General features: G+C 45.5%; 2 protein-coding genes across 6 annotated transcripts in view; one reads left to right on the plus strand and one right to left on the minus strand.

The window, feature by feature from the left end:
• LOC114869051 (calpain-5-like) lies at window positions 1-5,575 on the plus strand. 2 transcript variants are annotated; one of them, XM_029172851.3, is made up of 14 exons: window positions 1-216; window positions 705-873; window positions 945-1,140; window positions 1,214-1,345; window positions 1,437-1,645; window positions 1,731-1,923; window positions 2,006-2,196; window positions 2,303-2,380; window positions 2,458-2,653; window positions 2,744-2,866; window positions 3,881-4,083; window positions 4,329-4,450; window positions 4,608-4,744; window positions 4,823-5,575. In XM_029172851.3, exons 3-14 carry the CDS (start codon window positions 976-978, stop codon window positions 5,000-5,002), a joined length of 1,929 nt encoding a protein of 642 aa, XP_029028684.1. In that variant the 5' UTR covers window positions 1-216; window positions 705-873; window positions 945-975; the 3' UTR covers window positions 5,003-5,575. The 2 variants fall into 2 exon arrangements, with proteins under 2 accessions (XP_029028684.1, XP_029028683.1); XM_029172850.3 differs by lacking the exon at window positions 705-873 and having other exon boundaries at window positions 3-216.
• The window catches only part of LOC114869052 (serine/threonine-protein kinase PAK 3), a 25,474-nt gene continuing 8,115 nt past the window's right edge, over window positions 5,433-22,791 (minus strand). For 2 of the 4 annotated variants that reach the window (XM_055514544.1, XM_029172855.2), the window contains exons 2-16: window positions 15,966-16,159; window positions 15,750-15,850; window positions 15,070-15,223; window positions 14,947-14,984; window positions 13,431-13,493; window positions 12,153-12,308; window positions 11,900-12,074; window positions 11,429-11,492; window positions 10,551-10,599; window positions 10,350-10,462; window positions 9,643-9,760; window positions 9,365-9,464; window positions 9,008-9,204; window positions 8,759-8,896; window positions 5,433-8,636 (exon numbers count right to left, since the gene is read on the minus strand). In XM_055514544.1, coding sequence (XP_055370519.1) covers window positions 8,547-8,636; window positions 8,759-8,896; window positions 9,008-9,204; window positions 9,365-9,464; window positions 9,643-9,760; window positions 10,350-10,462; window positions 10,551-10,599; window positions 11,429-11,492; window positions 11,900-12,074; window positions 12,153-12,308; window positions 13,431-13,493; window positions 14,947-14,984; window positions 15,070-15,223; window positions 15,750-15,850; window positions 15,966-16,137 — 1,728 coding nt within the window. In that variant the 5' untranslated portion in view covers window positions 16,138-16,159 and the 3' untranslated portion in view covers window positions 5,433-8,546. Of the gene's footprint in view, window positions 8,637-8,758; window positions 8,897-9,007; window positions 9,205-9,364; window positions 9,465-9,642; window positions 9,761-10,349; window positions 10,463-10,550; window positions 10,600-11,428; window positions 11,493-11,899; window positions 12,075-12,152; window positions 12,309-13,430; window positions 13,494-14,946; window positions 14,985-15,069; window positions 15,224-15,749; window positions 15,851-15,965; window positions 16,160-20,814; window positions 20,956-22,791 lie in introns of those variants that run through there. The other 2 variants (XM_055514545.1, XM_029172857.2) reach the window with 2 other exon arrangements.

Below are 22,791 nucleotides of genomic sequence, written 5' to 3' on the forward strand. Positions count from 1 at the left end.
CGGTCTTCCTCCCACTCACAATCACCGTGTTAACAGTTCAATCCACTTCCTGCTGTGGAGCGGAGCTCGTCGGACCAGTTCTCGGAGAATGTGTGCGCGTGAATGACTGGAAGAAGACTTGTGTTGTGTGTGATGCAGGTTACACCAACAGCTCGGGACTAAATTTAACTTATCTCACAGCAGCTCTACAGCTGGTTGATAGAACTGAAGCCACAGGTGAGTTTTGCATTTAAGATTTGACTGACCTCATCCTTAGATGAGTTTGTTCCAGCTTAAATGTTTGTGTACAGTTCACTGTAAAAGTCAGCTCAGGTCTCATTCTGACTGCAGATCTGGGTGTGGTGGGTGTCATGCACAGGTACTGTACTGCACCTCACGCCTTCCGCGTTGTGGGGTAGGAAGCGATCGCTGCTGACTCAGCAGCAGCTTCTTAGATGTTGCAATTATGGCTTCAACATTTCATTACCTGTCCGTAAATGTGTTTTAGGGTGATAAGAGGCTTTTTGAACGCTTAGTTTGTTGCTCAGCAACACTGTACCGTCGACCACTGTATGAAAACAATGCTTCCTTCAGATGCTCTAAACACAGTGTTATGTTTTTACTGCGTCTGACAGCTGAAGTCAGACCGTCCTGTGGTGTGTCCATCATGTCCATGGGTTTGTTGTATGAATGGTGTCATTATTTAGCTTTTCTATCCGTCTCAGTCGACAGGACTGACAGAGGAGCAACATAATAACGCGACTCCGCCAGCCCATTAAACTGAGATTAGAGCAGTAAACCCAGACTGGACAGGACAGGCTGCTATTGTTGTGGGACAGAGGAGTGCCAGGAATTACAGGGAGCACTTTGTCCGAAAAATGCTCAGTCTCTGAGGTTAGAGAAAGAAAGAAGCCCTGCTCACATGAAGTCCAGTATTGAGCTCAAAGCCCTGTGTTTGCTCCCAGTCTGCAGATGTGAGGCTTCTGGATCGGGACCATGTTCTCGTCTGCCACCCCGTACAAAAACCAGCACTATGCTGAGCTGAAGAGGACCTGCATCAGCCACAAGACGCTGTTCGAAGACCCAGAATTTCCTGCCAACAATTCCTCCATCTATTTCAGGAAGCCTCCTCCTGGTACTGTGGTGTGGAAGCGCCCGGGGGTGAGTGGTGACTTAAACGCACCATACACTGTGTAATGCACATAAAGTCCATGTTGTCGCCTCTCTGTCACAGGAAATAACCAACGAGCCCCATCTGTTTGTGGAGGGCATCAGCTCCAATGACCTGAACCAAGGCGTTGTGGGAAACTGCTGGTTTGTTGCTGCCTGCGCCTGTTTGGCTCTGAAGCCAAACCTCTGGAAGAAGGTGAGGTGCATTCTGGGAGCGGGCACAACTTCTCCTCATCTCGCCGACTCGTTAGTGACACCGGCATCCGTCGCGTTGTGTGCGTTTCCAGGTAATTCCTGACTGGAAGGAGCAGGACTGGGATTTGAACCACTCTGAGGGCTACGCGGGAATTTTCCACTTTCAGTTTTGGGTCTTTGGAAAGTGGGTGGATGTGGTGGTGGACGACCGGCTGCCCACCATCAACGGGGAGCTCATCTACTGTCACTCCAAGACGCGCAACGAGTTCTGGAGTGCGCTGCTGGAGAAGGCCTACGCCAAGTCAGTGGCGGACCTTTGCTAAACATGTGTTAATGTAGCGCTAATGTGTGTAACGAACACATTGAATTGCTTCATGGATGTCCAGGCTCGCCGGCTGCTACGAAGCTCTGGAGGGAGGGAACACCGGTGACGCCGTGGTGGATTTCAGTGGCGCTGTGGTTGAAGCCATCAACCTGGAAGAAGCTGCTTATTACAAAGACAAGGAAAAGCAGGACCGGCTGTTCGCGGATCTGCTGCAGGTCTACGAGCGCGGAGGGATCATAAGCAGCTCCATCAAGGTTTGTGCTTCCTCGCCGTTTGTCCGGTTCGTTGCCGTAACGGAGGTCGCAGAGCAGAACCCTGCTTCTGTCGTCTGATCAGGCGCAGCCCCATGAAATCGAGCTGAAGATGGCGAACGGGCTGGTGAAAGGCCACGCCTACTCGGTGACCGCGGTGAAGAGGGTGCGCTTGGGTCACGGGCTGATTGCCTTCTTCAAGAATGAGACCATCCCTCTGATCCGCCTCAGGAACCCGTGGGGCAAGATCGAGTGGAAAGGAGCCTGGAGCGACAGGTAGGAAGGGGTCAAAGGTCATGCAGGCGTTTTATCAGCGAACAGCTCACCTTTGTGAAGTGATTAATTAGCTTATCATTAATGTGCTTTGCTTGTTGTTTGTCAGCTCTGAGGAGTGGACAAAGGTCGGCGATACAGAGAGGAAGAACCTGGGCATCACAGTGGAGGACGATGGGGAGTTCTGGTAAGTTCAGACCAACTGCGGAGACGACTGCCCCCCCCCCCTCGGTTCTGTAACGCGCGATCCGTTGGCGTCCGCAGGATGTCGTTCACGGACTGGTGCAAGTTCTTCACCGACGTGGACGTGTGCCGCCTGGTGAACACGTCCGTGATCAGCGTCCAGAAGACGTGGCACGAGGCCGTCCACTTCGGGAGCTGGAACAAAAACGCCGACCCGCTGCTGAACCGCTGCGGCGGCTGCGCCAACTACAGGCCCACGTTCCTGCAGAACCCACAGGTGCGGGCGGACGCGAGGGCTCGCGGTGATCCACATTCCTGCGCATGGATCACGTGCTGCACGTTCACTCCTCTTTGGTGTCTTTCGCAGTATTTGTTTGACATTAAAAATGAAACGGAGGAGGCCCTGATCTCCTTACAACAGCGAGACTTGAAGATCTACCGAAAAGAAGGTCGTGGAGAAAATCTGAGCATTGGCTTTGGTGTCTTCAGGGTAAGAGCTCCACGTCACCTCTCTCCTTTCATGGTCTAATAAACATTTAATAATGGATCAGGAAAGGTTATTATAATATTCTTTGCTGCAGATCAGTGTAAACAGTGCTGTTTGTCTGGCTAGTTACATTACACAAAGGTCATTAGTCTAATGTGCGTTTATTTTGGAGGAAAACGGGCTCATTCCATCACATGCTGGCTTCCATTCACACAAGTCATTTGGCCTCTCAGACAATTGATGTGCTGGCTGTTTCTAATGACAGGCCAACATTACATGAGTTGATCAGAAGCCAAACAGAGCATTTCGCCCAGAGGCGACTGTGTCAAGCTCAAAGCAGCATTTAAAGTCACGCTGTAGAAGAAGCTCAGTGCTCCCATGACTGATACGGCTCCAAATGCATGAGTTACATCATTTATGAGCTACAAACAGTTTTATCTTTTTCTCTGTTGTAAACACCTTCCTCCAGGTTGAAGGTTTTTGTATGTGAAAATGCAGCTACTGTTCCAAGTTTTGTTTTGTTTGTTAAAGCAGCTTTGAAACGTAGCAAACTAGATTTTTTACATTCAAGCATGACCTCACGTTTTGTGTAATGTCATTTGCACTAAAAGCTTCTGCAACACAAGTGAAGGCCTGTTAAACCTCACTCAACTTAACCCTGGATTTGACCCTTGTCATTTGTGGTCATTGCTGACTTCCTCCTCGTTTGTGTGATCGACTCCAGACGCTGTGTCTACATTTTCTTCCTTTCTTTCAGTGTGTGTTTGCATTTTAGTCACAACTGGCAGCTATTTCAGACTTCTATACAGATCTGACCATCCTGTGAAGCTGCTATACTTCAGTATAACCCATTCACTGAATAACCAAATGTATATTATAGTCATACCTCACCTTGCCACCAGGGGGCAGAGTAATCAGTGATAGTACTACTGTGCAGAACTCAATGCTCTTCCAGATGCTGCTGATTTGTTCACTGGTTTCTGAATTGACACTAAATGAATGGTTTCCTTTGCCAAGGTGGAGTTGAACAGGAAGTATCGCATGCATGACATCCTCACCCAGGATTGTGTGGCAACCTCCACCTACATCAACTCCCGGACGGTGTTCATGAGGTGCACACTGCACCGGGGCCGCTACATCATCATCCCCACCACCTTCAAGCCCGAGACGCTGGGGGACTACATGATCCGCGTGTACACTGAGGCCGAGTCGGACTGCAGGTACTGAACAGTGGTGGCGGAGCTGCGGCTGAGTCAGTGTGAGCGAGCAGCGTGAACGTGAGTCACGTTGGCAGACAGAAGCAGTCTGATGTCATACTGAACAGGACGCTTTCACATGTTCCTGGGCTGTTCGTGTTAGAGGGATGGAAAACGTCCAAGAAAAGCACACAAATCGGTGTGTTCACCTCTAATGAGAGTTAAGAGTTTATCCATTCTATTCACATGTATTCTCTTTCCTCTCGCAGGGAGCTGATACAGGATAAACCCAGAGTCAGATGCTGGAGTTCATTTGTTGGATACCCACAAGCTGTGACTCACGTCTATGTCCTCGGAGCTGAGAGGCTGCAGAATCAGGACAAGACAGGAGGTCAAACAGGCTTTACTCCAACTTTGTACTTAGAGTTACTGTAACTGAGCGCCTCCAAATAGTCAGTATAACTGAATTACGTTGGGCTGTTTTAAGGCTGATGTTAGAGAAGAAAATCCATGCGTTCATTCCACGTCGTCTGTTTGTGTTCACACAGGTGCAGACCCCTATGTGATCATATACTGTGAGGGAAAGTCAGTGCAATCCACCATCAAGAAGGACACCTTGCAGCCAGAGTTTAAGACCAGCGGCATCTTCTACAGGAAGAAGCCTGCAAAGCCCATTACTGTGGAGGTAGGAAGGACGCCATCGCCTCCTCGCGACTGTAATTCCTCGGTATTCATTGTGTTTTTGTGCTTCTTTTCTCCTGAGATTTGGAACAGTAACGCTGTGCAGGATGAATTCATGGGCCAGGTGGTGCTGCCCGGCTCAGTGAACGACACCAGCAGCCCCCAGAGGCTCCAGCTGAGGAAGCGAGGCCAGGCGGGTGGAGACATGCCCGGCACCATCAGCCTGAAGATCGTCACTTCCACGCAGCTGACCGCCATGTGACCTGGGAGCGAGCGCCGTCCTTCGCAGCGCTCAACTGTGCAGCGAACGTCTCAGTACATAGACAATGGACCGAACCCATCAGCAGCATCAGTCTGCTTCCTAGCGTTACACATTTACCGTTACTACAGGATGGTGAATTACTGGCAGTGCTCGAGAGTCACTCCCTGTTGTTTTTAAATACCTCTAAAATATTTCTTTGCATAATTTATAAGATGTTTTATATTGAAGATATCATTATTTCTCTTAAAAGCTACCCTCACAAACTGTGAGCCACGGCATCAATTTGTCAATTAAATAAAACACACACTACATATACACTGAATAAATGAGCGTCTTCATATTAATGAACTCTCATGATTATTGATTAAACACCAAATAGAAATTCAAACACAATCTAAAAGCCACAATAACCCACAGGCATCGCCACGACTTGGGTTTTCTTCCGCTTTTTATTTCCGTCCAGTTCCCAAACTGCAATATTTTTTTTACACTCAAGACACAGCCATGCACAATTCAAAGTTCAAAAAGTCTATTGCTTCAACCACAATTAAAAATAGTTTATCCAAAACCTCATTTTCCCATCATCTTTTGTCCTTTTTCCAAGATGGGGAAAGGCCTGCTGAGGTATGCCAGATGGATCAGCAGTTTTACAAAGCTAGACAATAATAAGAGTAATAATAATAATAATGATAATAATAATTTAAAAAGTAACATTTTTTGTCTTTGTTCCATTCTCTTGATACACATTAATAGAGGAATTTTCACACCACATGTACAGGTTTACACATTCAGAAGATAGGAATGTACAGGAGCAACCACAGAGAAGGGGCACGTCAGCGGCGGCTCGTCCCATAATTCACCTTTGTGCTCATAGTTCAGACCTGTACATGGGGCAGAGGCCAAAGGTCCCGGGGTCAGTGAAGTGCCCCGGCGGGCCACGCGCACGTACCGACACTCAGACTGTGTGGGCCCGCACACAGAATCCAGCCTTCGTTGGCTCTGTCCCGGTGGAGGAGAGTCCGATAAAGCCCAAACAGGAGCGCTGCATCCGGGAGTGTGTGGGGGTTGCTTCTTCTTCACTTCTTTTGACTTCCAGGGTGCAAAACATGTATTGATAAGTACCATAGCAACCTGAATATTGTCATTTTACGTTACATACTTCTCAAAAAGGGGTGTTCTCCCATTATATTTACATACATACATACATACGTAACAATCTTAACCTATTCGAAGATGAGATACAGTGTATAGTTGGTTTTACATGCATGAAGTCTGTTGCATCCTCCTAACGTCACTCCTTGATCTTCTCTGTACATTTGCTGTACAATAGAGGTACAGTGTGACTAAGCAGCTACCCAGCACCTCAGAGTCAAGGTGGACACACGCGTGAGGCATATTCTAGTGCAGGTTGAGGTAGCCCTCGTACACACACAGTCGCACGCTCTCGCACAGAGGGATGCACAGCACAGCACACGGGACACGGCTGCTGGAGCGAGCGCATACTGACACATGGAGAACGTCTGTACAGGAGTCCGCATGCGGGAAACAGATGTCAGCAAAGAATGAGACACCGCCAACGCGCTTCTCAGCTCTCATCGGGACAGTTTACAATCATCGGTTGGCACTTGTACTCGGTACCAGTGCAACCATGTGCCACGCGTCCAGAAAACCACACACAAACCACCAACGAAGTCAGAGAGAGCATGAAAAAAAAACCAAGCACAAAGGAGCGAAGCCTCATCCGACTGTAGATGAACAACAACCACTCGGACGTGAACGTTCACCTGGAACAGTGGGTCGAGATAATGCCGGCATTCAATTCAGACTGTGGTCACAGCATAGTGGTCTAATCTGCCAAATCACTGTTTGAATCAGAGAAAAACAGAAACAAACTATTTTGTCTGTGTTTTATATTTCAGCTCCTAATAGTAATACAAAAAATTGGTAGATTTATTCAAATGACCACATGCAAACAGACATGTTTTGTTGTGGACTAAATAAATATTATTTATCTTCAATCCATCTATTGTTTCTATGTTCCATCTTGTTCCTTTTGTCACAGGATACAGAGATGATTGAGGATAAAACTGTGGCGAAGCGTGTCCATAGACCTCTAACTCACTGTAAGTAAATAACTACATGATCGTCTGTTTTATAATGTCATAGAAAAGAGAGACAAAAACAATGAAATGTGTGGATTTAGGGCTACATACTGTCCACCGTGTCCCAGCACCATAAACAAGGAACAATAAAGACTATACTTTAAATCTCAGATTTACTGTTTGTTTCCTTCCTTCTAGACATTTATTTGTTAGAGAAACGGCTTCAAATCATTAGAGACACACAACATAGAAAGGCATAATAAATATCTATGGATGATCCTATTTGAGATGTTCAATCACGATCCATGCACTCGTCTGTTTCACATGTTCTGTCTAATTAGCAGATTAAAAGTTAAACATTGTTAATGAAACAGACAGTCTTTAAAATGTAAAATGTTGTGACAAGTCTTTACTGTCCATGGTATGGAATTCATTATGTGCCCGTGCCTACGTCAACAAAGGTCACAAATGACGAGACAAATTTGAAGCGTTGCAGGGTTCTAATGACCACATGTGAGTCTGAGAGCCAGCGCACGTCAGTAACTTAACTTCAACTAACCATCACTAATGCAGGTGAGGCTGGAATGAAATGTGGGACCTGTATCTCTGTATTATTACAAAATGGATTAATTGTGTTTAAAGCTGGCATAGGTAAAGTGAAATTATTACTGACCTCAGTCCCTGTAGCTGCACCCCTACACACACACACACACACACACACACACACATGGAAAGATGCCACCTTGGGATGTGACAATCTGCAGCGCAGTAGCTCGGTTTCTTTACAGAGTCATAGTCATGCAGGCAAACACTGGGCCCAGAGTCCCTCTCTCACATCAGGTGTCGGTGTGGCCTCATCGCGCTCCTCGGTGGGTTTAGGACCGGGCCTAAAGCTCAGCAGCGAGGAATCCTGTCAGTTTCACCTCCTCACTCCCGAAGCCTCTTCTTGAAATTGAGCACAATATTTTAACCCCTTTTTATTTTTGTTTGGAAGCAACTGCCTCCTAGACGGGACATAGGACGCACCGCGATGTGCACTAACGCACACACACACACACACACACACACACACACACACACACACACACACACACACACACACACACACACACACACACACACACACACACACGCACACACACACACACACACGCACACACACACACTCGCATACACATACTTGTGATAGGCTGCTCTACATGTACAGAGTGCTGGAGAAGTAAACGAGGAGGCAAGGTCTTTTTCAGCAGCATGGGCCGAGAGTTCGCAAGGCCAGGTGTCCATCCTACATGTGAGGCCTGGGGGGCGTTTGTCCTCGTGCCGTCACCGTGAGTCACACAAACCCCCTCGCCCTGCAGCGCACACACACCCAAACCCCATCCCACATGAGCGGACACGTCACAGGCAAGGGTCCAGCCTCGGGTGCGGATAGGGAGCACACCCTAGCGACTGCTGTTCTTTATGGCTTCCTTCGCAGCTACAATCAGAGGCGTCAGGCTGGATAGAGGCTTCGCCAGCTTGAGGAAGGAGTGCTGCAGATGGACAGACGGACATTTAGTGGCAACTTGATCAAAACTGAAGATAAAACTGAGAGAGATGAAAATAGTAGCACAAGCAGAAGCTGCATGCGTGTGTGCCTGATGTGTCAGTTTACCTGGAGCAGCTCCTTGGCAGAGCCTCTGCGGTCCACGTCCATCTCCAGACAGCGGTTGAGGAAGTCTCTGAACACGGATGACAACCTCTCTGGGTTTTGCAGCTCCGGAGTCCCATTTGTAGCTATCAGGTACAGCGCCTGGAAGGTTCGGGTCAGACAGAGACAGATCACGAGGAGGAAAATGTGAGTGTTTGACCTGAGGTGCTGACATAAGGCGTGTGTGTACTGGGGCTGGACGACATGTCCTACCCTGAGTGGATTCTCATTCAGGTAGGGTGGTTCTCCCTCAACCATCTCTATCGCCATGATTCCCAGAGACCAGATGTCCACTTTGGGCCCATAGGCCTTTCGAGTCACAACCTCTGGTGCCATCCAGTAGGGCGTTCCCACCATGGTGCTGCGCTTGTTCTGTTCTGGAGTGATCTGAGCACAGAAGCCAAAGTCGGCTGCAGAACAAAAGACGGAGTCAGCGTTAGCTTTTGTATTTGCCCATATTTTGTTGAAATGATGTTTCACTTAATAAAATCCTGAATATTGTTGACTGAGCATAATCTACTTTTCATTCCCTGCGATTCATACTAAAGCCATTTAAAAGTGATGACTTACTAAGCTTGACAGATCCATCCATGCCCAGAAGGATATTGTCGCTCTTGATATCTCTGTGGATCACCTGGTTGGAGTGAAGAAAGTCCAGGGCTTGAAGACACTATGAAGGAAGAATAAAGCTTAAAGACATATCGTTCTAAAGTCCTATACACTATGTAAAGAGCAGCTTGTTTAGATACAAATAAACATTGGATATTTTTTCTCTCTGTGATTTTACATGCAGTCATAATCACAGAGGTGCTGAGTGGTCATGCTGCTGTCTAATCTTGGCCTCTTACCTCTCTGCAGACTGCTGCAATCTGGCCCTCATCCATGCAGGTCTCAGTTACTACATCAGTCAATGAGCCACCAGCCAAATACTCCATCACTACCCATAGCTCATCTCCCACCAAGTAGCTACACCAGAAAGAAAAAATGGGCAAAAGAAAAATGATTAGGATTATTATTAAGAATATTGTTTAGTTATGTACAGATCAAACGTTGGTAAATGAGCAATTATTAGCATTGCAGACGATGAGAAAAGCTAAAATAAGCATCTTTATAGCTTAAGTATTGTGGGCTTGATGATGCATCAGCTGCAGCCGTACAGTACATGCATCAATTTGTGATGGCAGACAGCAAAGATAGAACTGTATTTGTACCACCAGTAGGTGGCAGTGATGCACTTTAAGACAAAAGCTAACCACCACAAGAATCGGGAAGAAGAAGAAGACGGTGCTCGTGAAAAAGAAGAAGAAAATGCCCCGAAACGGAGGCATCAAGGATTCCTCAATGTCATCATGATGACAGCTGACCTGCACTCTGTTTTTTATTAACTAAAGATAAATATAAGGTAAAAACAGTAACAGTTTGTACAGTTACTTTGAGTCTGAAGTTAAAAAAAAACAGGAATGGTTTCATACGCTGCAGATTAAATATCTCACTGTCTGCATCATGTTTGCACAGGGGGAGCAAACACTCCACTTATGTTTCAGTATAAACCGACCTGTCCAGGTAGTTCACTATGTTGGAGTTTTTGTTTTCCCTCATGACCAAGATCTCATTTATGATCAGCTCTTTCTTGGGCTGCTGCTGCAGGTTCATCTGCTTAATGGCCACCTGAGAAAACACATAAATCCGTGGTTCAGAATAAGTGCAGACCTGGCAGAGTAGCAGAGAAAGGGAACTGTGCAGCAGCAGGCTTTACCTCTTGGCCAGTCGCAATGTCTATGGCAGTGTACACGGTGCCCGACGCTCTGTAAGAAGATTTACACATATTTAAACACATTTATTCATTAGTTTTTAAGAATACTGTTATATAAAAAATTAAATAAATAAATTGCTACAGCACAACCACAGGGTAAACAATCAACAGAGGCTTCCTTCGGTTGTGTTTTGAGACACAGTATGTGCTCACCTCACTGTGGAAACCTCACTTATATTGAATTCCCTTAGCAGTGATGAGCACAAACAGCAGATTCACAAGGAATTGATGCTTTCCAATGCTTTAGTCATGGGAATGGTATGCAGTCACTCTTTCCTTATTTGGAAACGTAACTGATGATCCTAAAAACCTTCAGCTGGGAATATAGGCTTCTGGCATTTCCTCTCTCTCTCCCTCTCTCTCGCCCTCACCTGTGTGCCGTCAGAAGCCATAAATAATGCAGCACAGTTCCTGCTGCTAATAAGTTGGAGATAACCCGAGAGCAAACAGACAGGCATCTACTGTTCAGAGCCACCTAATCTGATATGGAAATAGTGAGCATGTCAGGACAGACACACACACAGGTGTATGTCTGTGGATGTAAAGCACTGAAAAGACTTTAAAAAGCAGAAAGACTAGGATGAACAAAGAGAGAGGGAGAGAGCTGGCAGAGCTGATCTGCCTCTGGGCCATATTAGGATACGGTCCTACTCATTTCCTCTCCTTTCTTGTCTTCCAGTCATTCAGCCCAACCGTCCCTCTGCCTCTGTCTCTCCAAAGCCATCGCTGCAGCTCCGTGTCTCTTGGTCAGACTGACTGCTCTGGAAATTGCTCCATTTCAATAACTGTGACCACTGCTCGATGCTGTTGGATGGACTTACCCTTGTCCTATTTTCTCAAAGCGCGTGTACTTCTTTTTGGGATCCCCCACGCTCACAATACTCCCTGAGTCAGAAGGAAAACACACATAGATTGATTAAGCCGTGTGTGGGTGAGAAGAGAAATTTGAATTTGTTTTTATTGCTGCTCCCCGTTTGTGGGTTAAGTTCTTCAGTACACAGAACTAGTGCACTGGAAGTGATATGTGGCAAGGAGCCAGTGGAAACCAAACACCCTACATGTCTTCTGGATTAACACGCAATACGTCATTCGATACTGCCACAAACACAGATGCACATCAGGACACTGGCTACCACTGCGGACACAGAGGTCACGTCCCCAACATTAGTCTGGATGAGGACATAGACATTTTTAGAGGGAGCTGGTGCACATTTTTACACGCTATATTTTTAACTGTAAGAAAATGCTAGACTCATCAAAATTCGTCAGATTTTTGAGCTATTGACACCTACTGAGTCTCTCCAGAATTTCTTCGTCTGTCATTTTGGACTTCTTCCTCTGCCGGTCAGTGTGACGGTACATTGTGTTGGATGTGTTCTCCGGCTGAACCTGCGACTCCGGTGGAGTCAGCACCTCTTTCACGGGGGTGGGAGGCTTTGGTGGGTCCATAACAGAGCGTGTGTAGATCTGGAGGACGGAAACACTGTCTAAGACAAGCGGAGGCAGCAGCGGAGCAGCTTCACAACCCGTCCCGCGTGAACTCACAGATTTGGTGTGCTCGGGTCGGGGCGCAATGACTGGGGGTAGTTCGTCATCATCGTCCTCGTCCTCTTCCTCCTCCTCCTCCTCTTCCTCCTCTTCATCTTCCTCCTCTGACACGGGCGGCGCAATCGGGGGCTCCGACGATGACGTTTTGGCACCCTGCGGGGCAGAGTTGTAAGTAAGTTTGGGTGCGTGTGACCTGTACCCGCATGGAATGGAGAGAGTGGGTGGAGACCCCAAATGTTAGCATAAATGTTAGCGTTGCAACAGTGAAGAAGTGGCAACCGCCAAACCAGCCATGTGCAGGGTCTGAGATGCGGCCAGTTCAGGAAAGACAGTTAAAACCAAAGACAGTTAATCTACTGTGAGACGGATAAATGGTGTTAATAGTAGAGCAATGTGTTAAATGATCAAAGTGCTATTTGGTGGTGTTAATCAGAGGTTTACAAGCTGAATGGTCCGGTCCGGTGTGTCATGAAACAGCGGTGGTAAATATTGCTACAGCAAGTAGGGACAGAAGGGTTTCGATCATCTGTATTAGACTGTGCTAAAGGGAGAAAACATGCCACAACATTGCAGTAATGTGCAATTATAAACCGTAGACATCCTCTTGATATGGAAGATACCTTTTAACAAGTGTGATTAAGATGCCTCAGACTTATTTATTATGCCTAATGCTCAGCTTTTACTTCCCCCATCCAAAACTCTGCTAGCCTTGGATCGACTGCCTCTTATGGAATGGAACTTTTCATCCATTTCCACTCTCGTCATGCATAAATGAAGCAGTGCAGCTTTGTTCTAGCGATTAAAGGGAAAGGGCCTGTCTTCAGGAAAGTCCCAGTCCTTCATTCAGACATACTGGGCCTCTGCTACAGTACAGTAGGTCTCTGGCAAACTATGAGCAGTTTTTGTTTTCAGAGCCATGCTGTAATGCGTGAATGCTAATGAGGTTACAAGCACATTATTGGCAAAGTCGATCGAGGTGTATGAGCTCATACATGCAGTTTCAGTCATCACAACCCTCTGTGGCATGCGCCCCTGCCCTGCCGGCTCAGACACAGTCCATTCATTAATGATCGTAGGAAGATAATATCAGAAGGTAATGGATCCAATCAAACACCCCATGATACTTCAGCACAGAGCGTGATGGTTGTTATTGAAATCAAAGATTTTAGCGCAATCCGCCTTGGCCACAATAGAAAGAGATTGAATTGTGAAATTTCCAAAGCCAACGCGGAGATACATCGTGTGATTATGTGGAAAGTAATATGGAGCAGTTACCTTGTCAAATAATGCGCTGCAGGTTCTAAGGCTGACAGGAGGCCCAGATGACAGCAGTCGGTTCTGAATGTGAAGGTTGAAAATGGGAGGATTTACTCAAAACAAACCCACACAGTCTTTAAGAGAAAGTGGACTTCAGGCGCGGGGTGGGGGGTGGGTGGGGGAGGGCAGGGGTCCGCAACCTGAGGGGTGGGCAGTAGGTCTGTAAACTGTCCTGCTAGAATGTGACGAGTCGACGTGACAGAGACAAATCAAGCTGGACTGAGGACTGTCTGTTCAAAATCTGGGCTGTTTTTCTTGGCTTGTACTTGAACAAACAGTAAAATGGCTTTAAACCTATAAAACAGTGTCTGGAAGCTTTGTGGAGCTGTTTAGTATATAAGTAAGATTAAGTTTCTTATTAAAAACAATGGTGGGGGGTCAGATATTTAGGTTTTAAATGTAATCTGACATCTCATTTTGGGCAGTTTTTCTTCCTCAAGAAGAAACTGTTTGCTTTCACAGACTCCTGTAGTTCTGCTCTCCTGAGCCAGTGTGGCACTAACTTAGAATGCAGCCGCAGCTAATGGCTGAGTCACCTCTGCAGCCATGGACCACTGTGGCGGTCCAAGGCTGAGATGCTCTCAAATACCCTCAGTGAGCTCGTCCAACCTTTTAAACCCACACCCGCTTGTCCTTCACTGGCAAAGAGCTCATTCAAGCGATGGCCCTGCGTGAAATGATCTCAGTGGCGTTCGCCCTGGGCAGCGAATCCCACTGAACGGACTTGGATCCCACTCCTTCACCCAGCTGAGCGTGTACAGGCCAGGGCCTTCAAAGCATAGATTACTCTGGTCAAAGTCAGGAATGAGGTCAGCACAGCGGGGGTCCCTCTAGAAGCGGCCGAGCCTCCAGTGAAGCCTGTCTATGCGTATTTCAAAATCTGGCTAAGTAGATTGGAAAAAAAACAATGAGCAGCAGCGGCTCGCGCGGGTTCTGTGCCTGAGCTTCAGAACTGATTGGCATGTATGCGAAAGTCGGGGCATTATGTCGCACAGCCAGAGGGGAACGCCCTCTGCACAGTCAAGGGAGAGGTCTGAGTAAAATGAATCAGAAAGGAGCACAGTTGAGAAATCCCCAGACAAGGTTGGTGAGAGTAAAAGTTTAAATTAACTATCGTGGTGCATTCAGGGAGCGGAACAGCTCCAAGGCAGCAATGCTCCAACTTACCTGGTAAATTATTACACGTTTTATTAATCATGAAGGAATAAATTAACTGCTTTCCCTTTATTTCTTAGAGTTAATGTTTTTTTCTGAAGGTATAAAATATGAGAGGAATTGCAAAAGGCTGAAATCTGCCGACGGGAGTAATAAAGTATGTTCCGCTAACGTGAAGGGAGATCGATATAACTCCTAAAAGTTATTTCCCTTTAGTTTGATCGTTAAATACACATTATGTGGCTAATATGATTTTATATTATTAACAAATAATCTTAATATTTAAAATAATAGTTTTAAAGCAAGGGAATGGACTCACCAGAGTATTCGCTGCTATGTACCCATGCGCCGACTTGTCTGAAACAGAAAGAAACATCCGCTCCCTTAAACTGTCTCAGATCGTCTTTTCCACAGCCTCCTCCGGTGTCTGAGCGCCCCTTACCTCCGGACGTGAAGCTCATGTACTTCTGGTTGTTGACGGTCTCTTTGGAGTCGTAGAACTTTAAGACGTCGAGCACGGCCTGCGGGTTCTTCTTCTGCTCCAGCTTGGTGATGTTTGAGGTCTGTAGCAGCCGTGCCCACTGCTCTGGTATACCCTGCAAACAGGCCCACAGTGAGTAACGCTGCAGTTTATTCTATTTTATTTAATATATTCATTAAACCTAGAACATCTCACACAAGGATGTGACATGGAAGGGGTTTATTTCCTAATGGAGCTGTGTGTGTCGTAATCACACAGCACATCAAAGCACAAGCAGCTATTTGATTCTGGTGTCATATCACAGTGCCACATATTTGGAAGTCAAATACACCGTGTTACATGTTACACAGTGAGATGAGCTTGTTTTTTATTGTTGCTGACCTATATTTTTCTTTCACAGCTGCTTATTTCATTGTGGTTGATATAAACTTCTAGAGCCACTCTGTTAAGGCTGACTGAGCGTAAAGGAAGATTAGAATCTGCTAGTGCGTCATGTTGTATTGTGTATCTCAAGTTGTGTAAGAATATATCAAACTGCATCTGCGATGTGAAGAAAGAAACAAATTTTTCCAAAAATCTAAACTTTGCCATAGAGGGGACATCAATCTTTTTAAAGGTCTGATGATCTGGTGAAAACTCACTGTGAATTCCCCTGTTACTGCGTCAAAGCCAACGTGAATGGTGTGTTCAAAGTCTGAGGGCAGGGAGATCTCAGGGCGTTCCTTCTCCTTCTTCTTGTTTGCTGCAGGAGAAGAACGAAAGCAGATTAGCAGATGATAATCGAATATTTCCACACAGTAAACTAGTAAGTGACATCAGTCTGAGCAGGAAGGTGAAGCGTGAGGAAGGAAACTCACTCTTGTCTCCCCCGGGGAAGATGGAGCGCAGGCGGACTTTCTTGTTTTTCTCTTCGGGAGCCATTGGAAGTGGTTTAGAGGCGTGATTCACTGATGAAGAGTCTCGGGAACTACTGTTCATTCTCAAGGGGGGGGCTGGTGGTTTCTCTTCAATATCGACACTATCAGACATCTTTAGTAGCACTCACAATGTCCTGAGAGAGAGAGACAGAAAGAGATGGAGGAGGTTGGGGTTAAAAAGTCTGCAAATAGATCAGCAGTGGCGTTTGAGGGCACATTATGTCGGCTACTAAATCCCCTTAAGGTGCACGAGCCACAACCTTTACTATTGGACAGCACTCAGTCTGGGGAAATGGGAGATGTCATGAGAAAATCATAGCAAACGTTAATTAGAGGTTTATTTACATTGGCACAGCATATGAATGGACGGACGGACGGACGGACGGACGGACGGACGGACGGACGGACGGACGGACGGACGGACGGACGGACGGACAGACAGACAGACAGACAGACAGACAGACAGACAGACAGACAGACAGACAGACAGACAGACAGACAGACAGACAGACAGACAGATAGACAGACAGATAGATAGATAGATAGATAGATAGATAGATAGATATTTAAACAACAATATAACACAGAAAAGCTTGGTATTTCTTCACACCATTCCTTATTGCTTATTGTAGACAATGAGGAGTTTAAACCTTCACTCTGCCTCGTCTCCCGCAGATCTACCTTGTTAGACTCCTTCACTGCCTCAGGCTCGTCATGTGATGCGCAGCACAACTGTCCCAGAAAGCGGGACATCCAGGCCACCCCCTTAGTGGAGACCTACATTAGCCAACAAAGACCGCTCCTCGGTTCTTTGACAAACGACCCACGCCTTCGCGGTGGCGTTTTACGGCTTAACATAAAACCTGTTTTATGTTATGTTACCGCCTCCCAGAAATATTAGTTTGGAAAAAATCAGTTGTAAAATGATCATAATCCATGATTGTATCGCATATAATATAATGTCAGCAGTTCCCATTTTGCTGCCAGCCTGCCTCCCCTATAAATACAAACTGTGTGTGCGCTCATACCTGCTGGACAACTACAGGTCTGTGTTCACTCTGAACACGACTGCATCAGCATTTTACAGTCTCACCTGCAAAATCCCTAAACAGTGTTTTGCCTAATCTAGTCAAACACCTTTCCATCAGAGCATAATGTTAACATTGTGAACACACTGTGTTATTATAATAATTCCAATGTTTTATTCATATAAACCTGACTAATAAAACATCAGCCTAGAATAAAAGACCACAGACGTAGCCTGAATATTCCTTATTAATGGGACCATGTTTACTTTCCTCTGTCAGTGATTCAATTGTTTGACTTTGTGAATTTAACAAATAAAATCCAACTGCTCTATCATTATCACTGCAGTAGAAGGGTTTCTCTCCATGTCTTATCTAAGTCAAGTGACAACAGGGGCATCAACATGAATAAAATACAGAGTTTGTGTGAGATTATACTTTTGTACCATTCATTTGACCAAAACAGACTCATGAAAAAAGTGAGTCACTCCTTAGAGATGGTCAACAGCAGAGGTTCAATCTTGATGCATCTCAGCTGGAGTTTGTATAACTACAGAGAACTACTTTTAATGACCTGATACACAGTGATGGAGCAGCTTCCATGCTGAGTGAGCTCCAGGTGAGAGTCTGGACAGGTCAGGTTGGAGGTGAGTCAGTAAAAAAGAAGCTCAGAGGAGTGATGATGAACAGCTAGTATAACATAGAGGAAAGAAAGATTGGACAGTAATGAAGACAAGGCCAGAGGGACAAATAAGATTCAATAAAAGTAGGCTGAAAATGGGGTAACTGTGTAGTGTGAATGGCCAATTTAAGCAATATGCGATATGAACACATTGTTCATATTTACAGTCGTGCTCAGGAGCGGATTTTCATTCTATCTGCACCTAGAATCTAATCAATCAGGTCACTATCTGGCCTGAAATACAGCAGAAAAAAATCAATAGCCAAAACATCAGACAGCCATGAAGTGACAGGAGGTTCTAAAGCCTTTTTTTAACACTGCACTCCTCCATCGCTTCTTCTTCCTTTGAAGCATCCGTCGTGCAGCAGCTTAAATACAGCAGGGAAGGTGCAGTGCAGATGAATGGTGGAGGTGAAACCCAGTGGGGTCACCTGTACAGCAGCCATCAGCGACAACCTGCGCCACCAGATATTTCCTATACCTTAAAATCTCCGCCTGGTCTTGGCTGCTGTGCGGCTATTTGGGCTGGTCACCTGACTGCCAGCTGCTGCAGCAGCTCTGCAGAGCACGCATGGCTAAGGATGGCAGATTCATGGAGACCCAGACACCACTGATTCTTCCCTCACATAAAACACTGACCTATTTACCCAGCAGACTGACGGGCAGGCGAGCGGGCGGGCGGGCAGTAAGAGAGTTCACTGTTCCTGAAAACAAGCAGCTCCTATTGCTGGAGCCCACATCGGCCCGTCTGTAAACATTATAGATCCCGGAGAGACCGGTTTCTGGCGTTGGGGAGCTGCTTGTTTTGGGGTCGCTGGGAAATGCAAAACGACCAACATGCAGCTGTTACGCCGATCCGCGATATGCAAAGTTGTCTGAAACGACGACTCCGACTCGGTTCTGCTCGGCTGCCTTTGATCGGTTGAGGCGTCGTCACATAGGACATAGGACTGTTTAAATGTTTAAATAAAAAACAAACACAGCTGCCCAAAGATATTACTGGGCATGTTTTCACATTTCTCCTGCTTAAAATATTAATCTATCCATGAAGAGTAGGCATTTTCTCTGCTCTTTCAAACATTAATGCTGAATTTGAATAGCTAACACACGAAGCAACTCTAATCTTGAGCCCGTGGCGGCCCAGTAATGGTCCTGCTGTGGGGGGAGGGCTCCATAAGCCCAACTCTTCATTTTCCTGATTAGGACACACTCTCTGTTTGACTTGGTTTGGCCGTTCTCCGTTGAAGGATGCTGATTACTTGGATGGGAGGATATTCAAGGGATAAAAGGAGGGGGAGACACCCCAAACCCAAACCCAAACGTTTGCTTTTGTTATCTGACTTATCCTGGTGCTGTCGGTGCAGTAGTTTTACAAACACTGTCGGAAAGACAAGGCCAATTAAGTTGACAGGCTTCACACAGAACAGACACTTCACGCAGACACTAAAACGCTGGGGGCCAACGACACAGATGTCAGCGCGTCACTGCTCTCTCACATGGTCGGCCTCTCAAGGTCAGAATGCAACGCCTTCCCACAGTGTTTTAAATGGAGGCCGAGGACGGGGAAAGGAACAAAAAGCTTGATCTGGTTAAATATTTCTCATCATCCTAATCTAACAGCAGCGGCTGAAAACAGCTCATATTATATATGAATGAACATCAGATTATATTTGCTTTGTTTGTTCTGAATGAGTGTTTTGACGCTTGGTGGTGTCTCTCAGAGCAGCTTTGACTGTTGCCCACGCACCAACCGCACACTGACAGTGCTGTGACTGTGGCTACCGTGATATAGGCATATCTGCCACAGCAGGCTCTCGTCTGATGATGCTCCACCTCTTTGCCTCGGCCTCATCCTGGAATACCAGCTTTGCATACGGCGGCGAGCGTTCACTTCATAAAAAGCACAGGCAACAGCTTCCTTTATGTCAGTTATAAAAGGTGGCAGGTGGAACGCGCACGTTCTAGTTATACATCAACGTACGTTACAATTTGTCAACATATTCAGAGCAACAACTAAAACATATACTGAAACAAGTGCTGTTGGTAATTGTACCACAGCAGAGTAGTCATGGATTTCATTTCTGAACAGAAGTTTCTTCCAACTTCTATTTTTAGCTGCTAGACATGCCTTGAGGGAAAACATCTTTTAATCGTGTTGGTATAAAAGGCTTATACCTATTCACAATATGCTAACTAGAGCATGATTACACAATATCAAAGGCAACTATTGAACTTGAAGTACCCCCTTCTCTATTTGAAAAGTCCAGTAACACTGAACCATTATCAGAATCTAGACTCTACCACAGTATATTATCCTACTATGAGCACTTTTAGTGGAACAATGGGCAAAAGCTGCCACACGCCATCTGAGGCTAGAATATTTATGAACTCACACAGTTTTTGGTTTATTGGCTCTTCTTTGAAGACATTAGAAGCTTCAGTTCAAGCACATACATCTCTTTCTTTAACCAGTGATCTATTATTAGCCACCAAGACGTCATCTGTGTCTCATTATATTTCACTTGATTGTCAGCTTTTTCTTCTTGATTGTCTAGAAAACTCTACAGGAGAATTATTTTTGCAATTTAACTATTACTTCAACCATGAGCGATTATTTTATTCATTCCCAATGATTACGTCATTCAGCAATTATTCCACACAAGATCTTCCTGGTTGAACGCTTGCACGTCGTGTAATAGAATACTTGGACACAAAAACAGCCCGTTGGTCCACAGAGGCCAAGACCCACAATATCTCATTTTACCAGACACCGTCCTTGCTCAAGCTCTCCTGCAAGTGAGGCTTGAGAGCTCACACCCTCATTTAATATTTAGTTCTGCTGAATCCGTCTCCTGTGCTGCTCTCTCATAAACAACCACGCAGACGCGCACAGAGTGACAGTCTCATGCTGTTAGGTGTGTTGTGACATCATTTAATTTGCTGAGTTATGAGAATAATACATGTATTGTATTGTTTATGAGGTATCCTCCCCGCTGGCCCTCGTTGTAAGTGGTTTAATGTAATAAATGAACTTGTGTTAGTACAGATTTATAGGGTTTGGTATAAAAATTTAACATTTTACTTGGAGTTGCTGGTGGCGCCTGCCCTGACTTTGGCTGCACTGACCACTAAGCCCAGGTATGGCCTCATGGGTGGGCATGTTGGAGGACCAGCTGGAGGGAGCCGCTTCGCTCCTGCTGTGCCAGCTGGTGCAGACAGCTCCGAGCTGCAAGGGTTAAAACACACCCTTTGTAGAATAACACTTTATGTGATATCCTTTCAGGAATATACAGTTTCATCCCCTTCATGGGAACATGAAGGGGATGAAACTGTCACCTTTAAACCAAATCATCCAACATTTGACATTGTGCAGCTGGTTCCTCTGCATTTAACTCCCCTCTCCAAGTCTTGACCTATTGAAACTTGTTAATCTCATAAACCCTCTGAACTCACTACCTCCTCTACAACATTTCATCCTTTTACTCTCAACACTCTCTGTCCATCTGGAAGATTTTCACCCCTTCAGTCCACCCTTTTTATTTCTGGCATACTGACCCCTCCCTGGACTCTAATTACCTTACAGCCATGGCTGCAAATAAAGTTTCATGCATATGAAATATGACAAATGCATATCAGCAGTGCACACGGTCAGTCAGCAGAAAAATACATGGACCCAGAACCAACGCTATTCTAAGTAGCAACAGACATCAAGTAGGGAGATTATGGAGGGAGCTGTGTCAATGTGTCAGTGTGTGAGTGCTTCCTCCATATCTCTCTCTCTCTCTCTCTCTCTCTCTCTCTCTCTCTCTCTCTCTCTCTCTCTCTCTCTCTCTCCCTGTCTCTCTCCATCTATCTCTCTCACTTACCCCCCCTCCCTTTCTGAGACAAAATGGCCAGATGGCTTCCAATCCTACATGCTAATCCACAACACACAGACTGTAGCTTTGACACACCTACCATAAGACTATTGCTCCCCTCTAGACAGCTATGCCCTTAAGCACACACACATACACACACAAATACCCACATGAGTCCACTGCACATTTTTGAACTGTCAACAGGACTAAACGATAACAGCTACGCTGAACAACTGCAGCACAGCTCACTTGGACTAAGTCCTCAACAGATGGAGGCCGACTTGTATGAGCTGTGCTGTGTCTGTGTGTGCTATATCACATTTCAGGCAGTCCAGTTAGCAGGCTACAGGCCAAGATGAGGTCCTATGTCTGATGCTTTTGTTAACTGAGGTGAGGTAAGAGAAACTGTGTGTGTTGGATTACACTGGCCGATGGAAAACAAGGGGAAGCCCAGAATGGCACACTAATACACATGGAGACAAACAGGCAGACATACCAAAAAAGAAATGCCTGACATTGTTTAAATGCACAAATTAATATTTCTTTATTGTGAATGTCCTTGTGCCTAGTATTTGCTGGTCCAGTTGATCACACTGAAAACAAAGAAGCCAAAAGAGGAAACATCTGGAAGAGTTTTGCATGTGGCTGCGAGATAAAACCTTAAGGATTCCTGCATGACAAATCAAGCTAGAATAAAATCATTCATTATTTAGGCAAAAGGTCACATGTTGCTGGTGAAAATACAGCTATAGCTTCGTTTTTATAGTGTATGGACATACGTTAAAATAAATATACTGTGAAAAGCACCGTAAATTCTTAATCATAAATGAAGTAAATTATATTTCTATTTATTTATATTTTATACTTTATTCCTTCTTGTCTGTACATTATATTACAAAATAATATAAAAGGGTGGGAGCCTTAGTTAGTTCATCATTTGGCACAACAAAGTATACTTAGATTTTGCCTGCAGCACATATGTTTACAATATAAACAATAGGCCAGAGTTTTGCACGCGTTTTAATATTGAATACACAGTATATATTGGAGCAGTTGCTTCACATGGTGAATGGCAACCGCCTCTGTCTGTGTTCTTTCTTTGCACACATAAAATTTTCATGAGGTGCATGCAACCTAGACACACACAATAGCCCAAACAGGGATGGATACTTTTATCTGAAACATCTCGGCACAAACCCATG

Source organism: Betta splendens, chromosome 14 (assembly GCF_900634795.4).
Source record: "Betta splendens chromosome 14, fBetSpl5.4, whole genome shotgun sequence".
NCBI lineage: Eukaryota > Metazoa > Chordata > Actinopteri > Anabantiformes > Osphronemidae > Betta > Betta splendens.

Bases quoted from the DNA above. Each gene is read 5' to 3' on its own strand.
- LOC114869051 (XM_029172851.3), top strand. From the start codon at position 976: ATGTTCTCGTCTGCCACCCCGTACAAAAACCAGCACTATGCTGAGCTG. The intron at 1,924-2,005 runs GTTTGTGCTTCC...TCGTCTGATCAG, and splicing joins TCATAAGCAGCTCCATCAAG to GCGCAGCCCCATGAAATCGA. The intron at 4,084-4,328 runs GTACTGAACAGT...TTCCTCTCGCAG, and splicing joins GAGGCCGAGTCGGACTGCAG to GGAGCTGATACAGGATAAAC.